At 34.9% G+C, this 13,913-nt stretch overlaps 3 protein-coding genes across 3 annotated transcripts; 2 read left to right on the top strand and 1 right to left on the bottom strand.

Moving 5' to 3' along the window:
* Nucleotide 1: 1 nt before the first annotated feature.
* On the bottom strand, nucleotides 2-1,400 carry jcdE (transcription factor jumonji; the record flags this gene model as incomplete). Its single annotated transcript, XM_004359018.1, has 4 exons — nucleotides 2-440; nucleotides 500-914; nucleotides 1,086-1,184; nucleotides 1,262-1,400. The coding sequence occupies 4 exons, from the start codon at nucleotides 1,398-1,400 to the stop codon at nucleotides 2-4; spliced, it is 1,092 nt and encodes a 363-aa protein (XP_004359075.1).
* A 247-nt stretch (nucleotides 1,401-1,647) lies between these two features.
* On the top strand, nucleotides 1,648-6,941 carry DFA_01099 (uncharacterized protein; the record flags this gene model as incomplete). The annotated part of the gene is made up of 11 exons (XM_004359017.1): nucleotides 1,648-1,662; nucleotides 1,942-2,174; nucleotides 2,259-2,560; nucleotides 2,672-3,082; nucleotides 3,257-3,302; nucleotides 3,590-4,422; nucleotides 4,525-5,022; nucleotides 5,105-5,629; nucleotides 5,700-6,218; nucleotides 6,284-6,451; nucleotides 6,472-6,941. 11 exons carry the CDS (start codon nucleotides 1,648-1,650, stop codon nucleotides 6,939-6,941), a joined length of 4,020 nt encoding a protein of 1,339 aa, XP_004359074.1.
* Nucleotides 6,942-7,021: 80 nt separating this feature from the next.
* Nucleotides 7,022-13,755, top strand: DFA_01098 (uncharacterized protein; the record flags this gene model as incomplete). The annotated part of the gene is made up of 10 exons (XM_004359016.1): nucleotides 7,022-7,103; nucleotides 7,416-7,551; nucleotides 7,916-8,754; nucleotides 8,836-9,333; nucleotides 9,425-9,955; nucleotides 10,028-10,543; nucleotides 10,659-11,156; nucleotides 11,232-11,756; nucleotides 11,832-12,350; nucleotides 12,440-13,755. 10 exons carry the CDS (start codon nucleotides 7,022-7,024, stop codon nucleotides 13,753-13,755), a joined length of 5,460 nt encoding a protein of 1,819 aa, XP_004359073.1.
* Nucleotides 13,756-13,913: the final 158 nt, after the last annotated feature.

The raw sequence follows: 13,913 nt of genomic DNA, 5'->3' as shown, positions 1-13,913 counted from the left end.
TTTAAATAGTAGATGGATAAGAAGGTTTGTTAAATTGTCTAAGGAATTGATAATATACATAGTTTGGACCATATTTCATGTCAAACCAATAATTAATGGCAATGGTTTTATGTTCTTTATCATCACCACGTTGAGCCACTCTGTGATAGTATAATGAAGGTAGATAAAGTATTTCACCTTCTTTAACCTCTACATGCAATGGATGACATCTTTCAACCATTCCATACCCCTTTGCCCTATTTGCCTCTATTGGATGAGTAGGATCAACTGGTATCCATGGGATTGGTGTTTGATCTTCATCCAACACTGCTTTTAATTCTTGTTTTCCATCAATTGATGAGTCTACTTGTTGATATGTTGCAGGTTTAAATTCCGATTCATAAAGGAATGGGAAATCAGTTGGTGGTAACAATGTAAATATTTTAGTTCCTCTTACGACACTAACACATATAAAAAGAAAGAAAAGAAAGAGAGTTAATCATTTATACTATTTTTATACACATCGCATTGTCTTGTCCAATACCAATAAATATTTTCATAAGGATCTTTATGTAAAGAACTAATGGAACGATCTTCACCCATCCAAAAATTAATTGCATCTATTGTCTCGTCAAATGCTTCCGATGCAAATGATATACAACTGTGATCTATATCATTCCATAGTTGTTGGTATTCCAAATTAAAACTACCATTTTGAAATTGGAGATAGTGTATAGATGAATCGTTGTTTGTCTCGGATTGTTGGGTAGCGTCTAAATAATCTTCAAATTTCATCTTTTTCTCTAACGGTTTGACAAAGTAGAGAGGTGGAGGATGTTCCGAAGAGGTTTCTTGTTTTTCATCAGCGATGGTGTTTATGGGCTTGACGGCATCACCCAGGCCATCGGGTGTGATGGCAACCGTAATCTCAACACCTTTTAATTTGTCGCGCAGATATTGATTATTTGCCCATCTTTTTAATGCCGGCCATGAATCGATTGCATCTGAATATCCGATGGTGATCGGGAATTTAAATTAGATTAATGTGTGTGTTTATAAATAAACCTGTCATGTATATTTATAGATAGATATATATATTTACATACTTTGAATGATAACAGGTTTATTTTGAGCTACATAATCACGATAGAATACAAGTGGTGTAGGTTTATCTATTCTTTCAATATTATGAACTACATAAAAGTCTATGATTATATATAATTGTGTAAATAAACATATATATATATAAGAGTCATATATAATGTATGAGATGATAACAAACCATTTGAATCTCTTGCTAAAGTTGATAGTATATCATTATATTTGTCTTCAATATCATTCTTTACTTCTCCATTATCATCGGAAGAATCATCATTGCTTGTTTCATCATTATTACCATATTTAGTATCTGATGAAGTCATATCATATATAGGGTTCTGTCTGCTGTCTGCTGTCTATTTCTATCTCTCTTTCTGTTTCTCTTTTAAACAGTCAGGATAACAAACGATTCAATTAAAAGAAACGATCCTTGTAATCGTGCATGCGTGACAAACAAACACAATCATTGCTGATCCAAAATGCCGACACGCATAATTCCGGAAGGAAGATGTTTTAATTTAAATTATATAATCATCACATGCAGCACCTCGTTCATATATTCATTATAAAATGATGATGATAATGGTATAGAGCAAACAAACAGATAATCATTCATTCACATCTAAAAAGTTTATTTATTTATTTATTTATTTCATTGTATCATTACTACTACACATTCACACCACCTCACATATACAACACCCACTACTCCCACACTACTCATCATTCATTCATACCTCAAGAAGATAGTTCATATATATCTTCATATCTATATATATATCTTTGAGAGTTTAAATATATTGTATTAGCATTGTATGTATAGTCATTCATCATTATCTTTTCATAACAATAATAATAGAATAGAGATTAACTTTACAAATTTGTAGAATAGTTTTAAAAGAAAAGAAGGGAAGGTTTTCGACCATGACAACAATCATTGAAAAGTCTGTATCATTGGCTCAAAGCTTTATCAATGGTCCAAATAGAAATATAGGTATTATTACCCTATCGTTACTTGTAGGATTGGCTATCACACTATATTCTAGAAAGAGATATCAGGTGAAAGATAAGATTGCTTTGGTTACTGGTGCTTCAAGGTATGTAATGAAAACATGGATAGATATATATATATATATATACCACCGGTTATCTTTTATTAACAACCATCTTTGTGTGTTTAGTGGAATAGGATTATCAATTGCAACAGAATTGGCTAAAAAGGGATGTAAAGTTGGATTGATTGCTAGATCAGAGGATAAACTGAAAAAGGTGAGCGATGCATTAAACAAACAAGGTTACCAAACATTTTATATACCATGTGATATGGGACAACCAGATCAAGTAAAACAACTACCAGACCGATTAAAACAAATCATTGGAGATGCATTTGTTGACATTATCGTCAATAATGCTGGATCAGGTGCTTGGAAATTTATTGAAGATACTTCTTATCAAGAATGTCAAGATATGATGGCATTACCATGTATGTTAAAATCAATTGAAGATAGATAAGATACAAACAACAATTGATGATTCATTTAATTAATTTAATTATTTAATATTTGATTTGTATTGTTTTTTGATTTCTTTCCAGACTTTGCAGCATTTTATTTAACAAAAACATTTATACCAAGAATGTTGGCAGAGAATAGAGGATTAATAGTGAATGTAAACTCACCGGTATCAGTACATCCTTGGCCAGGATCGATTGGATATGCATGTGCAAGATATGCAATGAAGGGATTTTCATGTGCTCTGAGAGAGGAGGTGAGAGGCACCAATATTAGAGTGATGGAAGTGATGGCAGGTGAAACAACCACCAATTATTTTGAAAACAATGGTATCGATAAGAATTCATTCCCATTAATCTCTAGATTCATTCCACACGTACAACCAGAGAAAATAGGATCCGACACGGTCGATGGAATCATTAACAATCGGTCAAGTGTATTGACACCCTTTTTCTTTGCCGTTTGTATCACCTCTGTCAAATACATTCCAGATTGTATCCTATCCATCATCTATAATAGTCCCAGTGCCAAACAACGTGCCAATAAAATAGTTCAACAAGCTCAAAAAGTACACGATTCAAAATCTAATCATACTAATCAAAAAAATAAATAATGACAACAATATTATTTAAATAAATAATATTTGTGTACTACTATATTAATTGTAGTTCGTGAGCGTTCTATATGTTCTCTTGGCACTGCAAATATAGTCTGGTTTTTAATTATCTAGATCATGTCTGAATATCCAACAAACAAACAAACACGCAACCATTTATATCTGATCATGGGTTTCAAAGTTCAAACACCCATGGGTTATGAATAAACGTTCAAGTCATCTAGACAACAAAAGATAGAGAGAGAGAGAGATAATATTCATTCATTGTAGTTTTTAAAAAAATAATGAAGTTTTTAAACTCTGTGTGTTTATCATCATCATCATCAACATCAAAAAATATAAATTGTTTTAATATATTATTATTATTATTATTTATAAATATTAGTAGTGGACAATGGATTTATGAAGTAGATTATGCAAATGCAGGATGTACAGGTGCTGTGAATAGAGTGACAGCATTCTATGACGGTCAATGTTACTTTGGTGGCGCCAAATACTATTGGTATACAACGGCTAGTGGAAGTCCTACCTTGACTATGAGTACAAGCGGTTGTTTTCAAGCAGTATCCTCCTCGTATCCATACACATTTGGTGTGTGTTCTGGAAGCATGATGGTATTGTCACGTACCATACCTCCACTCCCGGCAACAGGGTTCCTCGGGTTCGAAAGCACAGCACTACCCAACTTGGTTGCACCCGATTGTCTAAACTACAAAAATGTACGATATATTGAAAGAGTTGGTGCATGTGTCTTGTTGCCATCGTTTAGATTCGACGGTTTCTATTCAAAGGCTTTTATAACGACCACTATTGGATTTGGTATCCATTTCTCTAACTGTAACAATGCTATGATTGGTACCAACTTTAATAATCCCATGACTTGTTCAAGCTCGTATGGTGAGTTTGTTTGGGGACAGATATTCCTAGTGATGGGTGTATCGTCGGTTACAGTCTCCAATACACTCACCCAAGTCTCACTCACTACATTCACGTCCGATATTAGTGGCTCCATGTTTTACTACACTGCCGTGCTCAGCTGTCCCGCAGGCCAATACACTATGTCTCCCTCGATCGACCCAGCCACGCCAACAGCCTCCCTCACCATCCCCGATGCAACCAGAGGTCAGAGTTGTGTCGTCCAAGTATCAGCCATTGGAGATCAAGTTGTATCAGGTGCTGCCATATCTGGTCAATCTGCTGCTTTTACCATTCCTCTTAGTATGAATTAGTAGATTAAAACAAAATAATAATATTTAATAATAATATTGAAAGTAAATTTACTAACCTATTTTCTACCTACTTGACCCTGACCTCACATAGTTGCGGCAATGTCATCATTGACACCAGGAACTGTAACTACTAGTACTATTTCATTTAGTTATACAACTAGTACTGGAGGTGTTTTTACAGTTAGTGTTGGTAGCAATTACTATCCAGAGTGCTCTGCTACAACTTCTTGTACTGCAACTGGATTAGATTCAAATACACTTTATACTGTCAGTGTCACTGTCACCAATGCTGGTACAGTCTCTTCACCATTGACTTATTCTGCAACCACTATCGATGATATTACCATGCCATCCATAACAGTCACCGACCGTACTAGTACATCCATCTCAGTATCGTATCCAGTAACAGGTGGTTATGGAGCAACAACCTACCAACTCAGACTCAATACAGTCGTCCAACCTTCATGTACAACTTCATCATGCACACTCTCCGGCCTTGTCTATGGTACTATTTATACAGTCTCTGTCACTGCAACCAATGATGGTTATTCTGCAACTTCATTAGATTCAGTTACAAACTTTTGGACTTGTATGTAAAAGACAAAAAAGAAATATATATTATTAAAATAATAATAATAATACTTACCTATTATTTATTTTTATTTTACTAGTACCAACGATGGGAGCAGTAAATATAGTAAATTATGGAACTACATGGGTATCATTTAGTTATTCATCAAATAATGGAAGAGTTCTAGGTGCCAATACTTTTGCAATTCGGGTCAATGGTGTGTTGAGTACCAACACTACTTGTTCATCATCTACTAGTTGTTATGTAGGTGGATTGACAGCAGGTTCAACACCATCGATTAGTATCCTATCTACCAATAATGGAGAAACATCAATCACACCAGGTACAGCAAGTCAAAAACTTTACAACAGTGTCAACACTCTTACAGTGACACCATCACTACAAACAAGTTCATCATTTTCAATCTCTTATTCAAGTTTAGAAGGTATCCCAGGACAAACAACCTATCTAGTTTTACTTGATGATGTTTCCTATCCCAGTTGTCCAACCGTCCAAGGTGATTGTTCATTGTCGCCCCTTTCCCCTAAAACCTACAATGCTACTGTCACTGCAACCAATGATGGTTTGGTACTCGTAAAAACAATTATGGTTCTTGTTACTACTCGTATGTTTAATATATTTATTTATGTACATTAAAAGTTAATTAATTTAATATTTTTTTTAATTATTTTTAGATCCATCAATGAATCCAATTGAAGTAGGAGAATATGGTACAACTTGGGTTGAATTTGATTATTCATCTATTGGTGGTACAGCTGGAGGTAATTCATATACAATTAATGTTGCTGGATCAGATATTACAACAGTATCATGTAAACAAGGTCCATATTGTAAAATAGTTGGATTGACTGCTGGATCATCAGTAGTTATTTCAATCTATGTTACCAATAATGGAGAAGATTCAAGTACTGTATCAACAACTGTTACATTGTACAAACCAACATCACCACCAACCATCACTCTATCAAGAATATCAGCCACAACTCTTAACGTTTCATGGGTCGAGAATGATGGTGTTCCAGGTCAATCATTATTTGATGTTTTAGTAAATGGAACCAATATCTGCACTGATATTACTATTACCAATTGTCAATATAGTCCAGTTAGTGATGGATCATATTACAATATTACAACTATTGTTAAAAATGATGGTTTTGTTTCATCCACCTCAATTACCTATTTTACTTATCCTCGTATGTAAACAAACTAAAATCATTATTACAATCATTACCTTTTTTTAACTTTCTCTCTCTCTCAGCAACAACACCAATTATTGTAACAGCAATTGGAAAAAATGAATCAATTTATATAAATTGGACAGAATCTAGTGGAGGTGTACCAGGTGAAACAAAATACAACGTATTCTTATCTGTTGATAATGATAATTGGGCAAATGTTTGTGTTTCTAGCAATATAAACTTTTCATGTTGATTGAAGATTTGACAGATAATACATTCTATTATGTGATGGTGACTGTTGAAAATACAGACTTTGAACGATTACAAGCATTGGCCAACGCTACAACTCTACCTATTATCAGTAACAATCCTTGTAGATCAAACACAACATCAACTGTAGATTGTTCGGGTCATGGAACTTGTCCAAACCAAGAATGTCTTTGTACTGATGGTTGGGATGGTCAATATTGTGAGGTTCCAACAGGAGACGGTGGCGGTGGAGTGATCATTATACCAAAACCAACAAACCCAGGTATTGATATTGACAAGGAAGGTGTCAAATATTCATTCACAATCAACAAAGTAGTAGAACGTGATTTGGAAATGAATGCAGTCAAGACTTTAGATTTGACATTACTCAAATGGCAACCTATCCAACAAGTCAATGCTACTCTAGTACACCCAACCAACAATGGCTCGGTGATTAGACATTCGTGGCATACACAGCCATCAACGTAACCAACTATGCTTCCATGCTCAACATCACATTTATCCAACTAGAAGCTATCCCCAATGTAACCATTGGTGACTCTTATCCAATGTCATTTGCAGGAGATGAGTTCCTCCTCAAGATAGGATCATTCAAATATGCAATGGAGATTTCAGAATGGAACTGGGATAGTATGTTATCAACACTAGAGTTGTGGACTAGTTTCACCTCTGAACCAGATGAATGTAGTGATAATAATCCAGTTGAAATGATCAATGGAACAACAGCCAACTTTATCAAATAATTAAATAAATAAATAATATATATATATTTGTACATTTCTTAAACGAAAAAAAAATAAAAAATTGCATTTAAAAATATTTATTTATTTAAAATTATAAGTCCATGAATAAAGAATATATCAAATTCGAAAATGAATAAATAAATAAATATTAATATTAAATAAATATTAATATATTTGTGTGCTGCTATAATAATCGTAGTTCGTGACTGTTTTGAAATTTCACCTTGCAAAGTAGCTCGAAAAAAAGATATTTTTGCAAATTCGATAAACGCTATTTTAGTTGTCGAATGTAAAAATGTAAAGTCGAGGGGTGCGTTCTATGTTCTCTTGACACTGCAAATATAGTCGGTTGGTCTTAAATTTCGAATAATTATCTAGATTCATCGCGATCGTGTTAGAATATCCAACAACTTACATGGCCTCCACATTTACATCTGACGTCAAACAGGGTCTGGTGCGTGGGTTTCAAAGTTCAAACAAGGGTTATGCGCAAACGTTCTCAAGTCCTCTCGACAACTGCAACAAACCGATCATAATTATTCATTCATTAAACACACCAAAAAGAGAGATATAGAAATATAGAGATAATAATCATTCATTATTATTTTTTTAAATAATGAAGTCTTTATTTTCAAAATCAAAAAATATATATTGTTTTAATATATTATTATTATTATTAATATTATTTATAAATATTAGTAGTGGACAATGGATATATGAAGTAGAATATGCAACTGCAGGATGTACAGGAGAAATTAATAGAGTGACGGCATTTTATGAAGGAAAATGTTATTTTGGTGGTTCCAAGTACTTTTGGTATACATCGACTGGTGGCAACACGGTCTTTACCATTAGTGCAAACGGGTGTTTTGCAGCAGCAACTTACACGTTTCCATACACATTTGGAGGGTGTTCCGGAAACATGATGGTATTGTCACGTACAGTACCTCCACTTCCGGTGACAGGGTTCATCGGATTCGAACACATTGTACAACCAAACCCATCGGCTCCCGATTGTCTAAACTTTGAAAATGTACGGTACATTGAAAGAATAGGTGCATGTGTCAGTTTACCTTCTTTTAGAGGTGATGGTTTCTTTTCAAAGGCATATAGCGCACCAAAACTCGGATTCGGATACCATTTCTCTGGTTGTAACAATGCTATGCTGGCTACGACATTTGAGCCACCCTCTTCTTGTACAAGCGTCGCTGCGTATGGTGCCTATGCCTGGGGACAATTGTTTCCAGTGATGGAAGTAACATCTATCACTACTTCCAATACCCAGAACCAAGTCTCACTCACCACATTCACGTCCAATATTGGTGGTTCCTTCTTTTACTACTCTGCCGTGCTCGATTGTCCAGGCGGTAAATTCACAATGTCTGCCTCTATCAACCCCGCCACGCCAACAGCCTCCCTCACCATCCCCGATGCTGCTAGAGGTCAGAGTTGTGTCGTCAAGGTATCAGCCAATGGAGACCAAGTTTTATCTGGTGCTCCCATCTCTGGTCAATCTTCTCCTTTTTTCCTTCCTCTTCGTAAGTTTCGTTGATCACTTAAAAAATAATCAAAAATTCATTTTTAATTAATTAAGTTTTTTCTCTACCTACCTTACATAGTTGCGGCAATGTCATCATTGACACCAGGAACTGTAACTACTAGAACTATTTCATTTAGTTATACAACTAGTACTGGAGGTGTTTTTACAGTGACTGTTGGAGGTAACACTATACCAGGCTGTTCAGCTACTACTTCTTGTACTGCAACTGGGTTGACTCCAAATACACTTTATACTGTCAGTGTCACTGTCACCAATGCTGGTGCAACCTCTTCACCATTGACTTATTCTGCAACCACTATCGCTGATATTACAACGCCATCCATTACAGTCACCGACCGTACTAGTACATCCATTTCAGTATCGTATCCAGTAACAGGTGGTTATGGAGCAACAACCTACCAACTCAGACTCAATACAGTCGTCCAACCTTCATGTACAACTTCATCATGCACACTCTCCGGTCTTGTCTATGGTACTATTTACACAGTCTCTGTCACTGCAACCAATGATGGTTATTCTGCAACTTCATTAAATTCTGTTACAAACTTTTGGACTTGTATGTAAAATATAACCAAAAAATATATTTATATATTATTAAAATAATAATAATAATAATACTTACCTTTTATTTATTTTTATTTTACTAGTACCAACGATGGGAGCAGTTAATATCGTAAATTATGGAACTACATGGGTATCATTTAGTTATTCATCAAATAATGGAAGAGTTCTAGGTGCCAATACTTTTGCAATTCGGGTCAATGGAGTGTTAAGCTCCGATGCTGCTTGTTCATCATCTACTAGTTGTTATGTAGGTGGATTGACAGCAGGTTCAACACCATCGATTAGTATCCTCTCTACCAATAACGGAGAAACATCAGCTACACCAGGTACAGCAAGTCAAAAACTTTACAACAGTGTCAACACTCTTACAGTGACACCATCATTACAAACCAGTTCATCATTTAGAGTATCCTATTCAAGTTTAGAAGGTATCCCAGGACAAACAACCTACCAAATTTTAATTGATGGAGCATCCAATCCAAACTGCCCAACTACAACTACTCAAGGTGGTTGTACATTGACATCCATGGCCTCTAAAACCTATAATGCTACTGTCACTGCAACAAATGATGGTCTAGTACTCGTAAAAACTATTATGGTTCTTGTTACTACTTGTATGTACAAAATAATAATTTTAATATATTTTTTGAATTTAATAATTAATTAAATGTTCAATCCATTTTTAGTCCCAACAATGAATCCAATAGTATTGGGGTCAATAGGTACAACATGGGTTGAATTTACTTATTCATCTAATGGTGGTACAGCAGGAGGTAACTCTTATACAATTAATGTTGCTGGATCGAATATCGCAACTGCATCATGTAAACAAGGACCATATTGTAAGGTCATTGGATTGGCACCTGGATCTTCACCAGTCATTTCAATTTATGTTACCAATAATGGAGAGAACTCCAATCCCGCATCGACAGCTGCTTCTTTGTATCAACCAACATCAACACCAACCATCACGCTATCAAGGGTGTCTACATCGACACTTAGTATTTCATGGGTCGAACATAATGGTGTTCCAGGACAATCATTATTTGATGTTTTAGTAAATGGAACCAACATTTGTACCAACATTGCCACCACCACTTGTCAATATAATTCAGTCATCGATGGAGTATATTACAACATTACAACGATTGTTAAAAATGATAACTTTGTATCATCAAATTCAACAACCTATTATTATCCTCGTATGTAATTAGAATTATTAGTAATATGATATATATATTTATTTATCGAATAGTATATTGTATTAACCACCTTTTATTATTATTATTTTCTACCTACTCTACCTACTTTACATAGTTGCGGCAATGATATCATTGACACCAGGAACTGTGACCACTAGAACCATTTCATTTAGTTATTCAAGTACTACCGGTGGTACCTATACAGTGACTGTTGGTGGAAACACTATATCAGGCTGTTCTGCTACAACTACTTGTACTGCAACTGGGTTGACTCCAAACACACTTTATACTGTCAGTGTCCTTGTCACCAATGCTGGTACAGTCTCTTCACCATTGACTTATTCTGCAACCACTGTTAATATTATTACAACGCCATCGGTCTTAGTCACTGACCGTACTAGTACATCCATCTCAGTATCGTACCCCGTAACCCGTGGTTATGGAGCTACAACCTACCAACTCAGACTCAACACAGTTGTTCAAGCCTCTTGCACAACTTCATCATGCACACTCTCCGGTCTTGTCTATGGTACTATTTATACAGTCTCTGTCACTGCAACCAATGATGGTTATTCTGCAACATCATTAGATTCAGTTACAAACTTTTGGACTTGTATGTAATTTAATTATTGGAACAAAAAATAAGAAATATATATACTTACTTTTATTTATTTATTTATTTTAATAGTACCAGCGATGGGAGCAGTTAATATAGTAAATTATGGAACTACATGGGTATCATTTAGTTATTCATCAAATAATGGAAGAGTTCTAGGTGCCAATACTTTTGCAATTCGGGTTAATGGTGTATTGAGTACCAACACTACTTGCTCATCATCTACTAGTTGTTATGTAGGTGGATTGACAGCAGGTTCAACACCATCGATTAGTATCCTATCTACCAATAATGGAGAAACATCAATCACACCAGGTACAGCAAGTCAAAAACTTTACAACAGTGTCAACACTCTTACAGTGACACCATCACTACAAACAAGTTCATCATTTTCAATCTCTTATTCAAGTTTAGAAGGTATTCCAGGACAAACAACCTATCTAGTTTTACTTGATGATGTTTCCTATCCCAGTTGCCCAACCGTCCAAGGTGATTGTTCATTGTCACCCCTTTCCCCTAAAACCTATAATGCTACTGTCACTGCAACCAATGATGGTTTAGTCATTGCAGAATCAATCAGTGTTCTTGTTACTGATCGTATGTTTAATACTATATTTATATATTAAATATTTAATATTTAAATTAATTTACCGATTTTTTAATTATTTTTAGATCCATCAATGAATCCAATTGAAGTTGGAGAATATGGTACAACTTGGGTTGAATTTGATTATTCATCTATTGGTGGTACAGCTGGAGGTAATTCATATACAATTAATGTTGCTGGATCAGATATTACAACAACATCATGTAAACAAGGTCCATATTGTAAAATAGTTGGATTGACTGCTGGATCATCAGTAGTTATTTCAATCTATGTTACCAATAATGGAGAAGATTCAAGTACTGTATCAACAACTGTTACATTGTACAAACCAACATCACCACCAACCATCACTCTATCAAGAATATCAGCCACAACTCTTAACGTTTCATGGGTCGAGAATGATGGTGTTCCAGGTCAATCATTATTTGATGTTTTAGTAAATGGAACCAATATCTGCACTGATATTACTATTACCAATTGTCAATATAGTCCAGTTAGTGATGGAGTATATTACAATATTACAACTATTGTTAAAAATGATAACTTTGTATCATTCGATTCAGCTACCTATTTTACTTATCCTCGTATGTAGAATAATAAGAATATATTATTATATATAATCATTTAATATTTTGAATACCATTTTATTAATTCCTTTTTTATTTATTTTTAGCAACAACACCAATTATTGTAACAGCAATTGGTAAAAATGAATCAATATATTTAAATTGGACAGAATCTAGTGGAGGTGTACCAGGTGAAACAAAATACAATGTATTCATGTCGGTAGATAACAATCATTGGGCAAATGTTTGTGCTTCTAGCAATACAAACTTTTCATGTTTGGTCGAAGATTTGGCAGACAATACATTCTATTATGTGATGGTGACTGTTGAAAATACAGACTTTGAACGATTACAAGCATTGGCCAATGCTACAACTCTACCTATTATCCGTAACAATCCTTGTAGATCAAACACAACATCAACTGTAGATTGTTCGGGTCATGGAACTTGTCCAAACCAAGAATGTCTTTGTGCTGATGGTTGGGATGGTCAATATTGTGAAGTACCAACAGGAGATGGTGGAGGAGATGGTGGAGTGATCATTATCCCCAAGCCAACAAACCCAGGTATTGATATTGACAAAGAAGGTGTAAAGTATTCATTCACAATCAACAAAGTAGTAGAACGTGATTTGGAAATGAATGCAGTCAAGACTTTAGATTTGACATTACTCAAATGGCAACCTATCCAACAAGTCAATGCTACTCTTGTGCATCCAACCAACAATGGATCGGTGATTAGACATTCATGGACATACACAGCCATCAACGTATCCAACCATGCTGCTATGCTCAACATCACCTTTATCCAACTAGAAGCTATCCCCAATGTAACCATTGGTGACTCTTATCCAATGTCATTTGCAGGAGATGAGTTCCTACTCAAGATTGGATCATTCAAATATGCAATGGAGATCTCAGAATGGAACTGGGATAGTATGTTATCAACACTAGAGTTGTGGACTAGTTTCACCTCAGAACCAGATGAGTGCAGTGATAATAATCCAGTTGAAATGATCAATGGAACAACAGCCAACTTTATCAGTATTGGACAGGCCAATGGTAAATTGTTGTATGGTAGACTTGTCAATCGAGTTGTTTTAGATTCAATCCCTCGTACAGTCGGTCACTACCTCTTACAAGAGTCAAACACCAATACAACACTTGTTACAGCCATTCCACACTTTGAAAACCAAGCTGATATTGATCCAAACTTTTCAGTGTTGATTGGTACTCCCAAATCAGATGGTTGCTCCAAAAAATCTGACAGTAAAACGTGGCGTATCGCTGTTGGTGTAGTTGTTGGTGGTGTAGCCCTTGTTGCTGCCACCATCGCAGGAACAATCTATGGTAAAAGTCAACTCCGCGTTCACAGACAAAACAAAAAAGTTGCTCAAAAATTATCATCCATGAACAAAGAATAAAAATAATATTAATATGAATAATAAATAATATAAATAAATAAAAAGTAAAGGCAATTCCTATAAAAATAATAATAATATCCTATGGTTGTGTGTTTGATGCAGTTCCCAAATCTATAGATCTATTTATTTTGTTTATAACCCAATCCCCAAGCATGACG

The sequence above is a fragment of the Cavenderia fasciculata genome (assembly GCF_000203815.1).
Source record: "Cavenderia fasciculata unplaced genomic scaffold Scf_Dfasci-F-a-25c12.r2-5, whole genome shotgun sequence".
NCBI lineage: Eukaryota > Evosea > Eumycetozoa > Acytosteliales > Cavenderiaceae > Cavenderia > Cavenderia fasciculata.
Note: the sequence above shows the minus strand (reverse complement) of the source record. Positions and strands in the feature narration are given on the sequence as shown.